Source organism: Erinaceus europaeus, chromosome 7 (assembly GCF_950295315.1).
Source record: "Erinaceus europaeus chromosome 7, mEriEur2.1, whole genome shotgun sequence".
NCBI classification, from domain to species: Eukaryota; Metazoa; Chordata; class Mammalia; order Eulipotyphla; family Erinaceidae; genus Erinaceus; species Erinaceus europaeus.
This window is the reverse complement of record NC_080168.1, coordinates 24,759,311-24,772,912: the sequence shown is the minus strand read 5'-3', so window position 1 is coordinate 24,772,912 and position 13,602 is coordinate 24,759,311. Positions and strand designations below refer to the sequence as shown.

The 13,602-nt window shown below is 35.9% G+C and overlaps 1 protein-coding gene across 5 annotated transcripts in view; it reads left to right on the top strand.

Annotated features, from left to right (window-relative positions):
- UNC80 (unc-80 homolog, NALCN channel complex subunit) overlaps nucleotides 1–11,876 on the top strand; it is a 257,506-nt gene extending 245,630 nt beyond the window's left edge. For all 5 annotated transcript variants that reach the window (XM_060193977.1, XM_060193975.1, XM_060193974.1 and 2 more), the window contains 4 exons: nucleotides 5,924–6,005; nucleotides 8,261–8,372; nucleotides 8,965–9,164; nucleotides 10,717–11,876. In XM_060193977.1, the coding sequence (XP_060049960.1) occupies nucleotides 5,924–6,005; nucleotides 8,261–8,372; nucleotides 8,965–9,164; nucleotides 10,717–10,980 (658 nt within the window). In that variant the 3' untranslated portion in view covers nucleotides 10,981–11,876. The remainder of the gene's footprint in view (nucleotides 1–5,923; nucleotides 6,006–8,260; nucleotides 8,373–8,964; nucleotides 9,165–10,716) is intronic.
- Nucleotides 11,877–13,602: the final 1,726 nt, after the last annotated feature.

Below are 13,602 nucleotides of genomic sequence, written 5' to 3'. Positions count from 1 at the left end.
TTCATAAAAAATGTCTGTGCCAGCACAAAGAAGACTTCAAAACTTACCATGAAATATCAGACACAGATATTTCTTGGTAAGTAAAATAGGTCTTATGGTACATACAGCATAATGTCTTGGCTATTGGTTTGAAGTTTCAGAAAGGAGGACTGCACCTTTAACACTCAGATAAATCATGTCAAACATTCCTAATCTTGTGCTGTTGATTCACACCTCTCAACTAATCCTCATTAGGGGTAATGCTTCTTGTTTATTTTAAGAATGCTTTTGTTTCATCACAAGAGAAAACACCTCTTCCCAGGTTTGCATCATATAGTGAGTACAATATACTGTGTTTATTGCTTTATACAAAGATGAGGAAATGTTGAGAGGCTGTTCCTGTGAAAGGTTGTCTTTTATTTTCTTTGCATCTTGTTCAGATTTCACATTTTCCTTTGGAATTGAAAATGGGAAATTTAGTCCATCATCAGGTGTATCTTTTTTTTTTTTTTTTTTTTATCAGAACCATAACTCATGACATTCATTTGTGTTTGCGAGCCCTTAACAGATCAGACTCTTATTGGTGGTAAATGTGGAAGTGCTGCAGTGTGCAGCCTTAGTTCCATCGCAAGAGTTTTAGATACATGGAAGAACAAAACAGCCCTCAAGGTAGTTTCCCTTCATTATAAACAGTGTATGAAGAGATCTGAGACTATTATAACACTGTGAGCACAGCTTTCAAAGAGTCTTTTTTGTTTAATGCTAAAAAAACATATGTGACACAGGAAATCTTGAAGATAATTTTTGTGTTCCACTGAGAGTAGTCATATTAAACCAGATTTCTATCTAACTGTTCTTGTTTTAGGACTTTTATAATTTGGTCAAATTCTACTCTTGATAAGTTAAATACTAGTCTGAGTTTGGTGAGAGAAGCCGTAAGTTGATTTTTAATGAACTCTTTAAAAGAGTTGGCTTTTCTGGCAGGGTCAGAGTTCAAATGAGTGATTTGGAGTTATCTAAACTAACCCAAGCTGCCTTGGGTTCAAGTGTCAATAGGGCTAAACCCAGAGTTCTCAGTGTATGAGACTGATTTATACATTCAACTACTTTTTTTCTATAGATTTTATTTACAACTGCATTAGTCCTGTCAGAACATTGGCATTTATATTAGGTCAACTATTGTAGGTCTGTTCTTGTTGAGTTTTAGTTTGAGTATCAGTCATCAAGATTCAGTCATTGTCCTTCAGAAACCAGAAAGTAAGACATTTACTCTGAGTTCTAAGTGATTCTGTTAACTCAGATGAATCCTACCAGCCAGTAGCACATCCATTTTTGCCATATTCTGCAAAGCTTATCTCTTGAATTTCATCATGTCACCAAGTTCTCTTTGGAGGAGAGGAGCTTCTGTATTTACTATAGGTAAAAAACACCTTTTCTAGTTGATTTCTAGGCTTTTGTATTTTTTGACATGAAACTTTTATGCTACAGAATCTTAAAATCCCTAAGAAACAGGAAGGTATTAACCATGTAAATTACAGTTAGAACACACTGAACACTCAGTACATAAAATATTTCCAAAGTGATCTAAATTAACTCTAGTTTCAAAGCTTAAAGAATATAAGGAAGTATGTCTCAGGGAAAGTAATAAACTCTGATCCTTCCAATTCACCTCACTGCCATATTTGAGTAAACTTTCTGGGGGTTTTCTTTTGATTTAGTACTTGTTTTAAGGAAAATAAACAAATTGATATGAGGGCTAAATGAAGAGACAATGTGGAAACCAAAAACGTTTTTGTAGATCCTTTGAAAATTTCTTCCGTTTTTTTCCCCAAACCTGTGATAACAAGTTTCTTTTAAAGGATCGTCAAAACAAATACAAGCCTAAAAACATTACACTATAAAGAAAAAATTCCTTCCTTTTGAAAAACAGTGAAATAATATTCCATAGAAGTATTTCCTTCTGTCAAAAGTGAGGCATAGAAAATCAATTTCTATCCAGAAGAATATGGACAGATAGAAGACAATTCAGTTAAGCCTGGATGTTTATACTTTAAGGCTAGATTTTTATTTGGACACACTGGAATATCTTGAAAAATTGGAACTGACAACTTAATTTAAAAAAAAAAAGGAGAGACTACAGTATTATTGGATTTTGTAAAGGCAATTTTAATCACAGTTAAAAATAACAATGAGGCTTAAGTTTGAACAAGACTAAATAGTCTGGGTGAGACAAAGAAAAATAATAATAACTAATTTAGCAGAACTCCTCTTAGGCTCATCCACATTTTCAAATTATGGAAACCTGACAAATACACTCAAAGTAAAAGACAAAAAGTCAAACAACCCTTTAATGGACCTGAAAATCAACTTAACAGAAAATAAGTATTGTGACACACAGCTATGTGCTTTGCCATGACTAAATCAGTTCTTAGGGGATATCAAAGATCAGATTATTGCCCTTTATTGATGTATTCCAATATCTAACATATAAATTCTGTGACATTCTAAATACACTTATTGAATGTTGTGGAACCTGAGTACATAGTCTTTTACTGGGCAAAGGCCACATAAGGTTTTGTCTATTTCCCTAAGTATTTCTACAGATACTTTGTGGTTCTTTTAATGCTGACTATATACATTCCCATCATAAGGCAATCACTTAGGGTAATTGGCTATACTGTGGACTTTGGTTCTGCCTCTAGATTTCTCTAGCTGTATTAAGGCTGCAATTAAAAGCACTATTAAAAGCAGTGAGAGAAAAAAATAGTTCATTTCATATGTGCTAGTCTCACCCAGTACTTAGTATTTTTGAATTTATGAAATATGTAACATTTAAATCTATATACTCTTTTTAATTTGAGGTGAATTATATTAATTTTTATTAATATAATAAAAATTACTGACTCATCATTTGCCTCTCTTGAATGTGAAGAGATACTGTTAGTATGTATTCTGCTCAGAGATAACATCTCTGTAATTTGTGTTACTGTGTTGAAATGGGAAAAGGAGTAATCTGTGTCAAAACTGTACTCCTAACATCATTTAAATTTCTCTAGTTTATAAACTACTTACTTGTACTTTGAGGAAGGTGTTTCTGTTTTATGGAGATTTGAATCAAACCAACTCTGCCAAGGTCCATTTGCATTTTCCTCTATATAGATCTGTGTAGATCATTCCCTGTTTTGCTATAGTGACGCTTTTCAGTGCCTCAAATATACAAGAGATGGTTTTAGTGTCAGTTTAGAAATCTTTATTTGCTTTTTATCCTTGTCTAACCTCATTATTTGGCAAAGTGGTAGAAATCAGCTATTTCTCACTACTAAGATTTAAAAATTCCAGAAAGTCAGTTTTCTATGGAAAGAAACTTTGGGCCAAGACTTTGGTATTCTACTACTGGGCTTTAGTTACAGCACAGCTGTGGTCACATATTATGAGTCCTACAGATGGGTGTAATAGTACATGGCGTGGAAAGAATTTAAAGTGAAATGGCTTTCTATATGTGACTCCAGTTTTATAGGCCAGATTAAAAGAAAGTGTTCTGCATCAATTATTTCCACCATTAACTTTTCTGTTCATTACTTATATGTCCTAGCTACACAGTTAAGTCAGACTTTGATGATTCAAATATACACACATTTATATACATCATCACATCTGTAAAGATCATTTTAGCTGGGATATATTTCCTGAGAGATATTCTATAATTCCATCTTTGATGTGTGCATTTCAGTGATGGAATGCTCTATCATTACATAAGACAGCTAATTGCTAATGTTATAAACTTGATCATTTTTTAGATATAGGCCCCTCTATCCATAGAGAAAATCTCGATGCTTATGATCCTCCCTTGGAATAAGCATCATAAAATTATCATTATGTTTTGACATTTAACACTCCCTGAGTAATGTGTATTTCTTTTCTTTCCTTGCACCATTTTTTATCACAATCCCAGATTACCGAATTAAAATGAGACAAGAGGACTGCCTCGATTTCATTTTCTCTACCCAGTTATTTTTAAGACATTTTATTACTCAGTTCCTTTTAATGTTTTAGAAGCAATAAACTCATTACAAATATCAAGTGTAAAACAAAAAAAAAAAAGCATGCTATACACATCACTTCATGTTCAAACCATTTTACATGAACTAACTTCTTTTCTCTACCTTAATGGGAGGTAGGTGGTAAGTATTAACCTCCCTTTATGGCCAAGGGAATTGAGGTAACATTGAGATGTCAATGAAGAATCCATTCCAGTGAAAGCTTTGCTTGGTATTTGGGAGAAACTTCAACTTGTGTGCATATGATAATTGAGTACATTTTCCAATTGAAGACATATGTATAAAAATATATTCAATAAGGAGATGTCACTTCAAACATGCCAGCAACATGGTTGGAATTGCTTATCAGAATTTATTGCATTATTCCTTTGGGGTCAATTTCCATCTTTATGGAAAGATCATATGTGGTATAAGACATATATGTGTAAAGATAATACATGTTGATATTTTGAATTTTATTCAGGAACATGAGAAAATTTTTTAAATGCTTGTTTTTGATATTTTGATATTCAACACTTGTTTTTGATATTTTGTATTGCATACCCCAAATGGTATAATATATATATATATATATATATATATATATATATATATATATATATATCCATATACCACTTTCATAAAAAAAAACTTTGATAAACTCCACTGGGGAATCACTGAGTTTCTTCTATTAGAAATAGTATGGATTTTTTTTTTTTAATGATGGATATGACTGTGTTCAGTCATGTGATGATTAAACAATTGCTAACCGGGGAAACATTGCACTGTCTACCTTGCCACCTATTTCTTTCCCTACACCTGCAGCTAGCTATTTAGGTAGCTAGTTTTTTTTAAAAAAAAGGAAATAAATGAATATAGTCTTTCTTTTTCCTGGACAGTTGCTGACACTGGATTCCTTTGTGGAAATTCTTTTTAAAAGATATTTGTAGATGACTCTCCTTTTGCAAAGGCAAAGCAGAAGTTAATAACCCATTAATCAAATAATCGCATTGGCATCATCCGCAGAATTGCAATATTCTTTGGGGAACAATACATTTGTTTTTCCATCTCCCCACTGCCATTATAAAACCTACTGTACATGCATGAAAAGGCTCCATAAACCCATGAAAGTATTTTCAGCCTCATCTAACACTGATAGAGTGACCACTGCCAAATAGTTGTTTTTATATTAAAAAAAAAAAAAAAAGACACTCATACACAGTAATTTTGGGGAGGGAGCAGGTTGTTTCTTTTATAAATTATATTAAATGCTTGAGTGGCACCCACTTGATATTAAAACTTTTGAGTTATAATGATAGTTGTTATTACTTTGCCAGCCTAAAAATCTAAAAAAAAAAAAAAATGTTTACCCATGTGACTGTTCATTTATCCAGTCACAGACTTCAGGCTGCAAACATGTGTTGAATGTACCCCTTCACCCAAATGGATTCTGTGTCTGATGTGTCTAATATTTGTTCATCTTATTTTCATTTAAATTGAATTCTTTAAAAGGTGTTCCCATTCATGTGACAGAGTTGTTCGTGTTTGTTTGTCACCACCTCTTCCCTCCCCCACTGAAATAAAAAATTGAGATTAGAATATGACATTTTAAAGTTTGTGGTGGCTTCCAAATCAGGGGTGTGATTGAGCCAGTGTTTTGTCAAATGGTAGATACGGCACCAATGATTAAAATCAAAATCTCAATTTTGGCAGCTTGAGGCTATAAGGCCTCGTTCTCCCTCCCACACCCTTGAAAACTTCCATCACAGGACTCTTTCTCAACCTTCCTTCAAAGATAATGGTATCTTTGAAGTGACTATTTCATAGAAGTGATTTTGGCTAACACCCATTAGAGGATGATTGTCCTCACTCTCTGCAGATTACCTAACAGTGTTGATGCTTGACAGGGTGGCAAGTGTACAGAGTGAACCTGGCCAACAGAACCTCCTCATTCAGCAGCCACTGGGGAGGAAGAGGGGCTTGCGACAGGTAAGAAGATCCTAAAAGGGCAGGAGAGTCATCCTGTGAAGTGAAAGCTCTTTTCAACTTTCAGTGCCCACACATATATTACATTTTGTTTTCGCTCCACTGGCCATAAACAGTAAAGAGTAACTTTCAAACCTGGCAAGTGTGGCCAGGGAGACAGCATAATGGTTATGTAAAAGGACTCTCATGCCTGAGGGTCCAAAGTCCCAGGCTCAGTCCCTGGTACCATCACAAGCCAAAGCTGAGCAAGCTCTGATCTCTCTTACTTTATCTTCCTCTATCACTCTTATTAAAATACAGATAAAGAAGATAATGTTTTTTTTAAATCATGATAAGTTCTTGGCTGGCTAGCATGTGTCTAGTTTCTCTTCTAACTCTGAATCCTGTTAGCAAAGATAATAGGCAAAATAAGTGAGTCTATATATCTATTTACTTTCTACTCAGAAATGTTTCCCAGTCAGATGAACTAAGGAAGATTCGTAGTAAAGTTGGGCCTGCTTGTGTATAGAGATAGAGGCGTAGTGGTCCTTTCTGGTTTCAAGATTTATGGCTCCAGGGCCGGGTGGGTGGTGGCGCACCTGGTTGAGTGCACATGTCACAGTGCGCAAGGACCCAGGTTCGAGCCCCTGGTCCCCACCTGCAGGGAGAAAGCTTTGTGAGTGGTAAAGCCACACTACAGGTGTCTCTTTCTCTCTCCTACTATCTCCCTTTCCCCTTGATTTCTGGAGGTCTCTATCCAGTAAAGAAAAAAAGAAAATGTAAAACAATTTTTTAAAAAAAGATTTATGATTTCATTTAAAACTGAAATTGAATGACCGAGGAGATAGTAGAATGGTAACACATTAGACCTGTATGCCAAAAGTTCCAGGTTCTATCCCCAGCACCACCAATAGCCAGGGCTGAATGTCGTCTGGCAAAAATAAAAATAAAACTGAAATTGGAATAAAGATCACCTTTTCAGATGTCCTTAGGTGGGATTACTTTATATTACTCTCAAATTAAACATCCAAAAAGCCACTAATCACTAAGGGGTAGGTAGAATAAAAGATTTTATTGAAATCTTTTATTACAGAAATTTTAGCGGGTAGTATGCTGCTCTGTCATGTGCACAACCCAAGTTCAGACTCAACTCTCACTGCATTGGAGGAAACATCAGTGCTATGTATTCTTCACCACGCCCCTCTGTATCTTTGTATCTATGTAAAATAGTTAACCGGATTGATGAAGCCCAACAAATGGCCCAAAAATAAAATTTAAAAGAAAGCCTATCCTGTGACGCCCCTGATAGAGTTCTTACCACAGACAAGAACCTGCGTAGCCCCAATCCCTGCCTTCAAAGAGAAAGCTTCACAAACAACAAAGCAGTGCTACAGTGTCTCTCTCTCTACCTTTCTATCTCCCCCTCCTCTCAGTTTCTCTCTGTATCTATCAAAAAGAAAAAGGGGGGAAGGCAGCCAGGAGTACTGAATTTGTCATGCAGCAGTAACTCTGATGAAAAAAAAAAAAAGAAAGAAAAGATATATATTTTTTCAAAAAAGCATTTAAATGAGGCTTTACACTTTTGCATTGATAAGTTTCCCAGCATTGATTTGGATTCCATTCACTGCCCATCTGAGGTTTTTGTTTGTCTGTTTGTTTCATCAGCTTCCTCTTGAGAGTTGGCATATATTCCTCTACAAATGTTAAATAGAGACTGAGAGGTAGACTAGAATTACTATTTTTATCTTAAAATTTCACTGAAACCCTCATATTAACTGCTTAAGTTATGCTAATCAATGTTATCAGGATATATATGAAGAAATAATTGGGAGACAGAGTCGATTCAACAAATGCCCCAAACCAAATCCTAAAGTGTTTGGAAGAAGGTGCCAGGTCATGCATGCAAAACGTGTGCTCCACCAGTGATCCACATTCCTGACCCTTCAATACAGAAAGTTAGTTTTATCAATTACTAGTGTATTAGCCAGCCATAAGAGTCCACAGAAAACCATAAAGAAAGGAAAAACCTGGGTGGGGGAAGATAGCAGAATGATTAAACCAAAAAAGACTTTCATGCCTGAGGCTCTGAAGTCCCAGGTTCAAACCCCCTCCACACCACCACCAGCGCTCTGGTCTCTTTCTCTCTATCTTTCTGACTAAAATAAAGCAAGTAAAAAAGAAAGAAAGGAAAAACCTTAGTTGGAATCCTCTGAGTGTAGTATTTCCTCCGAGGCTGTTGGAGCTTTTTTTGCCAGCTTTGTTCTGCCTATTTCCCCTAGCTAAGACGTCCTTTGCTGTCACGTCAGAAGACTCAGACTGAACCCAAAAACCGCCATGGGGCCCGACTGTCAACCACTCGCAGGAGCATTCAACCCAAAACAAAGCCATCTGGTGAGGCCTCCTGTGTCCCTTCTGATAATACCACTGACATACTGGCATGTGCCTCTTCCAAGGTCTGCAGAAACTGAGCATAACTTTGGGGGTGGCACTAGACTAAGGAAATAAGTTTCTGAGAAAACTTCAGTAACCTTTGTCTTACTTTTCCCAATCCCAATATCTAACCTAATACAAGGAATCTAGGGAAATAGAAGAGTCCAAGGTAAACCACTAATGCTATGTAGTTTCATTTCAAAGGCTGTGTTTTCTTTATGCAAAGCAGGAACTGAATTGCTGTATTTCTTACAGAAGACAAAGAAATGAAAATACAATAAGGACTTTGAAGTCCTCATGTTGGCTTTTGTTACAAGCAATGACCAAGTTTACCTTCTGCTCTGTGTCCGTGTGGATCTAGTTTTAAGGCCATTTATGTAAAAATGATCTTCCACACAAATCTGACACTTAGGGTAAACTGGTCAGATACCCTCCAACCTTGTAAACTGCAATGTCTTTAATAACTAAAGCCAGGAAACTGGCTAAAGTTAGTTACTGAGTGCTGACAGTAGAATTCTGATTTTCTATTCATGGCTTTACTCTTGGTCTACAGTGGATCAGAAGCGATCTGTGACCTTCATTGAGACTCAGATGGAGCCAGCAGTTGCACCGACAGACACACTTCCTGCCACAGGCCAACCACAGGGTTGCAGTCCAGTTCCTTCTAAGAAACCCGAAGGAATGGACAAGCCAGTCCTCACTTCTTCCCCTGCCATTGTTGTTGCTGATCTGCATAGTCTGTCTCCCAAGCAGGTAAGCCTAGAGAAACAGGTAAGGTTTCCTACTTTCATTCATACATCTTAGAACCACTCGTTGTGCAGACTGATTCCATAGACTGTGCCTGTGACATTCCATAGTCTGTGCCTGTGACATTTTGTTATTCAGACATTGGTATATCATCATAAAGAGAAACCAGCAAAAAAAAAAAAAAAAAAAAAAATATATATATATATATATATATATATATATATATATTAAATATATGGTGAAGAATGATCCTACCTAAGCACGACTAAGATAAATCTGAGTATTTAACTATGAAAAGCCTATAAAATTTAACAATCGAAATGACTACTAAGGAGCAACTAAAATATAGAGTTTGAAAGATAGCTCAGTACCAAAAATAAAGTTACCAATTTGAATGCAATTTACTAAATACAGAGTTCTATCTTTATTTTGATTTCTTTTTGTCATTTTGATACATTTTCCTTTCTTCTGACTTTTATTTTTTTTTAATATTTATTCCCTTTTTGTTGCCCTTGTTTTTATTGTTGTGGTTATTGTTGTTGTTATTGATGTCGTTGTTGTTGGATAGGACAGAGAGAAATAGAGAGATGAAGGGAAGACAGAGAGGGGGGAGAGACAGACACCTGCAGACCTGCTTTACCGCTTGTAAAGTGACCCCCCTGCAGGTGGGGAGCCAAGGCTCGAACCAGGATCCTTATGCCAGTCGTTGCGCTTTGCGCCACCTGCACTTAACCCACTGCGCTACCACCTGACTCCCTCTTCTGACTTTTATAAATGAATTTCTAGGTTACCATAGTAATTAAAGAAAGGTAAGAGACAATACTACTATATAATTTGTACAGCTTCTAGTGGCTAAAAACATTCTAACTATTTCATTTTATGCTCTCAGTCTACAAGGTAAATAGGATAAACTCGTGCTACAGGTTTCCACCTGAGATGCAGAGAAGCAAAATAGGGGTCAAAAAGGAAGCTCACCTGGAACAGTGCACCTGCTTTGCCATGTACACTATCCAGGTGTGGCCAGCCTCCCCACATGCATGCGTACACACACACACACACACACACACACACACACACACACACACACACTGGCAAAAGCTTCACTGCTATAATACCTTTCCCTCTGTCTATTTCTATCTCCCTCTTTCTATCTGGAAAAAAAAAAAAAGTCCACTTGGAGCACTGAAGCCAGGCCAAAAAAATCAAAAGGACATATAGTAAATCTCATATACAGCATAAACTAGAATTGGGACAAGACTCTTGATTCCTTGTCCAGTTATAGCTAGACAGCAACATTTTTTTAAAATTATATTTATTTATTTATTTATTTATTTATTTATTGGGTAGAGACAGAAATCGAGAGTGAGACAGATAGAGAGACACCTGCAGCCCTACTTCCTGCCTGCAAGTGGGGACCAGGGGCTTGAACCGGGGACCATGCACACTATAATATGTTCACTCACCCAGGTGCGCACTGCCTGGCCCCCGACAGTAACATTTTTACACTCCTCCTTAGCACCCATCTGCTTTCCATGATGTGTTATCCTTTTGATCATAGGGCGAGAACCTCCCCAGTGAAGGAGAAAAGAAGGAAAACACAGAAGTACAAGGCACGGCAGCACACAGCCCCCTCTCTACTCAGCTCTCAGACCCGGATGACTTCACAGGCCTTGAGACATCCATCCTCCTGCAGCATGGGGACACAGTTCTTCATATCAGTGAGGAAAATGGCATGGAGAACCCCCTGCTAGCCTGCCAGTTCACTTTGACTCCTACTGAACGAGGGGAGACAGATGTGGATCTCGATGAGTCTCATGTTTAATTCTGTATCTTGTAAGACTTCCAGTATGGAGAAGATGAAGAAGGGATCATGTTGCTAAAAAGTTGAATGCTTTTTACTTGGAAATGAGAACACAGCACTTTAGATCCAGTGGGTGGCACAGATTTCTGTAGATTTTGCTGCCAATGCATATATAATTTCATAAACACTTAAAAAAAAAGTCAATGGCTAAGATGATGGTTGTTGAAGACCTTAAAAGCCAGGGAAGAATAAGGGAAAAGAGCCATTTCACAGCACATTGTTTATGAGTCAAAAAGTTAAAAATGTACACTATTACAGAGCTGCTTACCTAGGAATATTAGCAAATTATATGTCTGAAAAGAGAAAGCAATTTGTAACATTGCTTACATTATACATCTCATAAAAATGTTTATTTTTATAGTTTCCAATATATTAATCAGATGGTTAAACAAGTTACAACTTACATAAAAATAATCAGTAAGGAAAATATTAGTTTGGAGAAACTAGATAATAAATATGCCTGCAGCCATTTTTGGTTTAATTAGCAATACAGCCATCTAGAAGGGGGAAAATGCTATTTTCAGAGCTGTAGACTCTTCAGTATCTATTTTTAAACTTTCATTTACTCTGTATCTTATAATCAAATGCAAATGTCATTTGATAACTTCACTGAGTAACCACAGCAGAGAATTTTCTTAAAGCTGTAAGTCAAAATTCTGAATTAAGGACCTAAACATCCCATACTGTGATAAAACTGGAATGTAAATATAATAACTAGAAAGAAAGACTACATTTTGCCAAGATTAACAGATATTAGAAAATGTCCTTACAATATAATGTGCCTGCCCTTGAGGGCACATTTTCTGGTATTAAACTGACTATCATTAGAGACAGTTTAACAAAAGAATTTTCTCACTCCTACTTCTTCTTCTTCTAGCGTTTGCCCTTCTTCCGTAGCCAGTCAACAGCGTCAGGTTGAGCCTGATGTCTGCTTGTTGCTTTGAAAGTGACTGGGATCCATGTGGATTCAGTCGGCTAGGAAGGATAAGTCGTCAGTTTCCCCAATAAATGGGTATTCTAAAATGTTATGTCTCTTCTGACATCTGAGTTTCTGAGGATAAATAGGAAGTGTGCAATTTTCTTCATGGAAAATGTCTAAAAAACAAAAAATACATGGAAAAATTCAGTTACTTCAAGAAAAACAGAAAGCTTAGAAGTCGTGTGAGGCATTATTCGGTGTTCTTGCTCCTAGAGTAGGACTTGGACATCATTTAATCCAAGTTGAATTGCAAAGTTTCAACAGTTTACATTAGGAAACCATTCAATAACAACTTAGCATAGAACAACGCATATACATACTCGCACTGTTGTGCTGAGTGTGTATGTGAGTGCTTTCAAGTCCTCCAGTTTATAATATTGCAACACATTGAAAATGTCCTGTATGCTATCACCTTGCTGCAATGGCTATGAATTGTATGTTTATATAGAAGAGACCTACTAAACCCACCCAAATCAGAAGGGGATTTTTTTTTTTCCTATTGGAACTGTATTAGAAAGTCATTGCTTATGTTGTAATTTACAAGTTCAAATATAATTTGAGGTTTTGGTCCCATTCAGTGAGAGAATGAAAGATACTTATAACCTTAAAGGTAAAGGGAAAAACTGAAAATTTGCTATGTAAATTTCAGAAAATAAAGCTGGTTAGCCTCATTTGTGTTTTAAAATATTTTTAGAATATTTACTCTTAATGTTGAACTCGCAAGTGTAGAAATATACATGCAAGTGGTTTCATGATTCTTTCTAAGCTGTATATTTCACCTGTTAAAATTATGCTGCTCAATTAGTGTTAGAGGCCTTATGTTTGATAATTACAAGTGTCTGGGCTATATATAGTGTCTCTCTCTATATATGTGTATGTACTTTGTTTAAGTTTCTTCTTTCAAACTGTCTGTATAATTGTATCACATATTTAAAAAGTAAAATTGTCAAGTAGATTGTTAAATATTTGATGAGAAGTCTAAATACCTTCATATACATATATATATATATATATATATTTAAAAATTACTGGGCTGTTTTGAACATAATTATGTTGGACTGTCTGCCTTTTAGCCTGACTTCTTCACTCTAGTGTTATGGAAGTCTGTTGGAAACCTTTTCAATAAGCTAAGTAATATTATATCTTGCAAAAAAAAAAATTCTCCACTCTGAGAAACAGGGCCTTATAGAGTGAGAATGTTTTCATACTGGGGCTATTGAGATTTTGCAGATGTGTACATCTGTTTCTTTTAAGGTGCCCTTAAGTGTGTTGAATGTAATGTGTTGAATGTTTATGTGTACTTGATGAAGTATATGTATGTGCATAAGACTGTCACAAGATGTATTCTCAGGAATACTGGTACCTGGAGTTTGAAGGAATAACTATTAAAAAAAAAAGTTGGGGAGGATTAGAAAAAGGTTCAAAATAACAATTTTTTGTAAATTTCAAACTATATAGTATATGACTAATATTTATTACATACTATAAGTGCAGTATTGATAATACTAGATAACTTCTTAAGCTATGATGCTTACTGATATTATCTTACTCTGAGGAAAATTAAAAGCATTCACCTTTCACCCATTTATAAAAATTAAATTCAA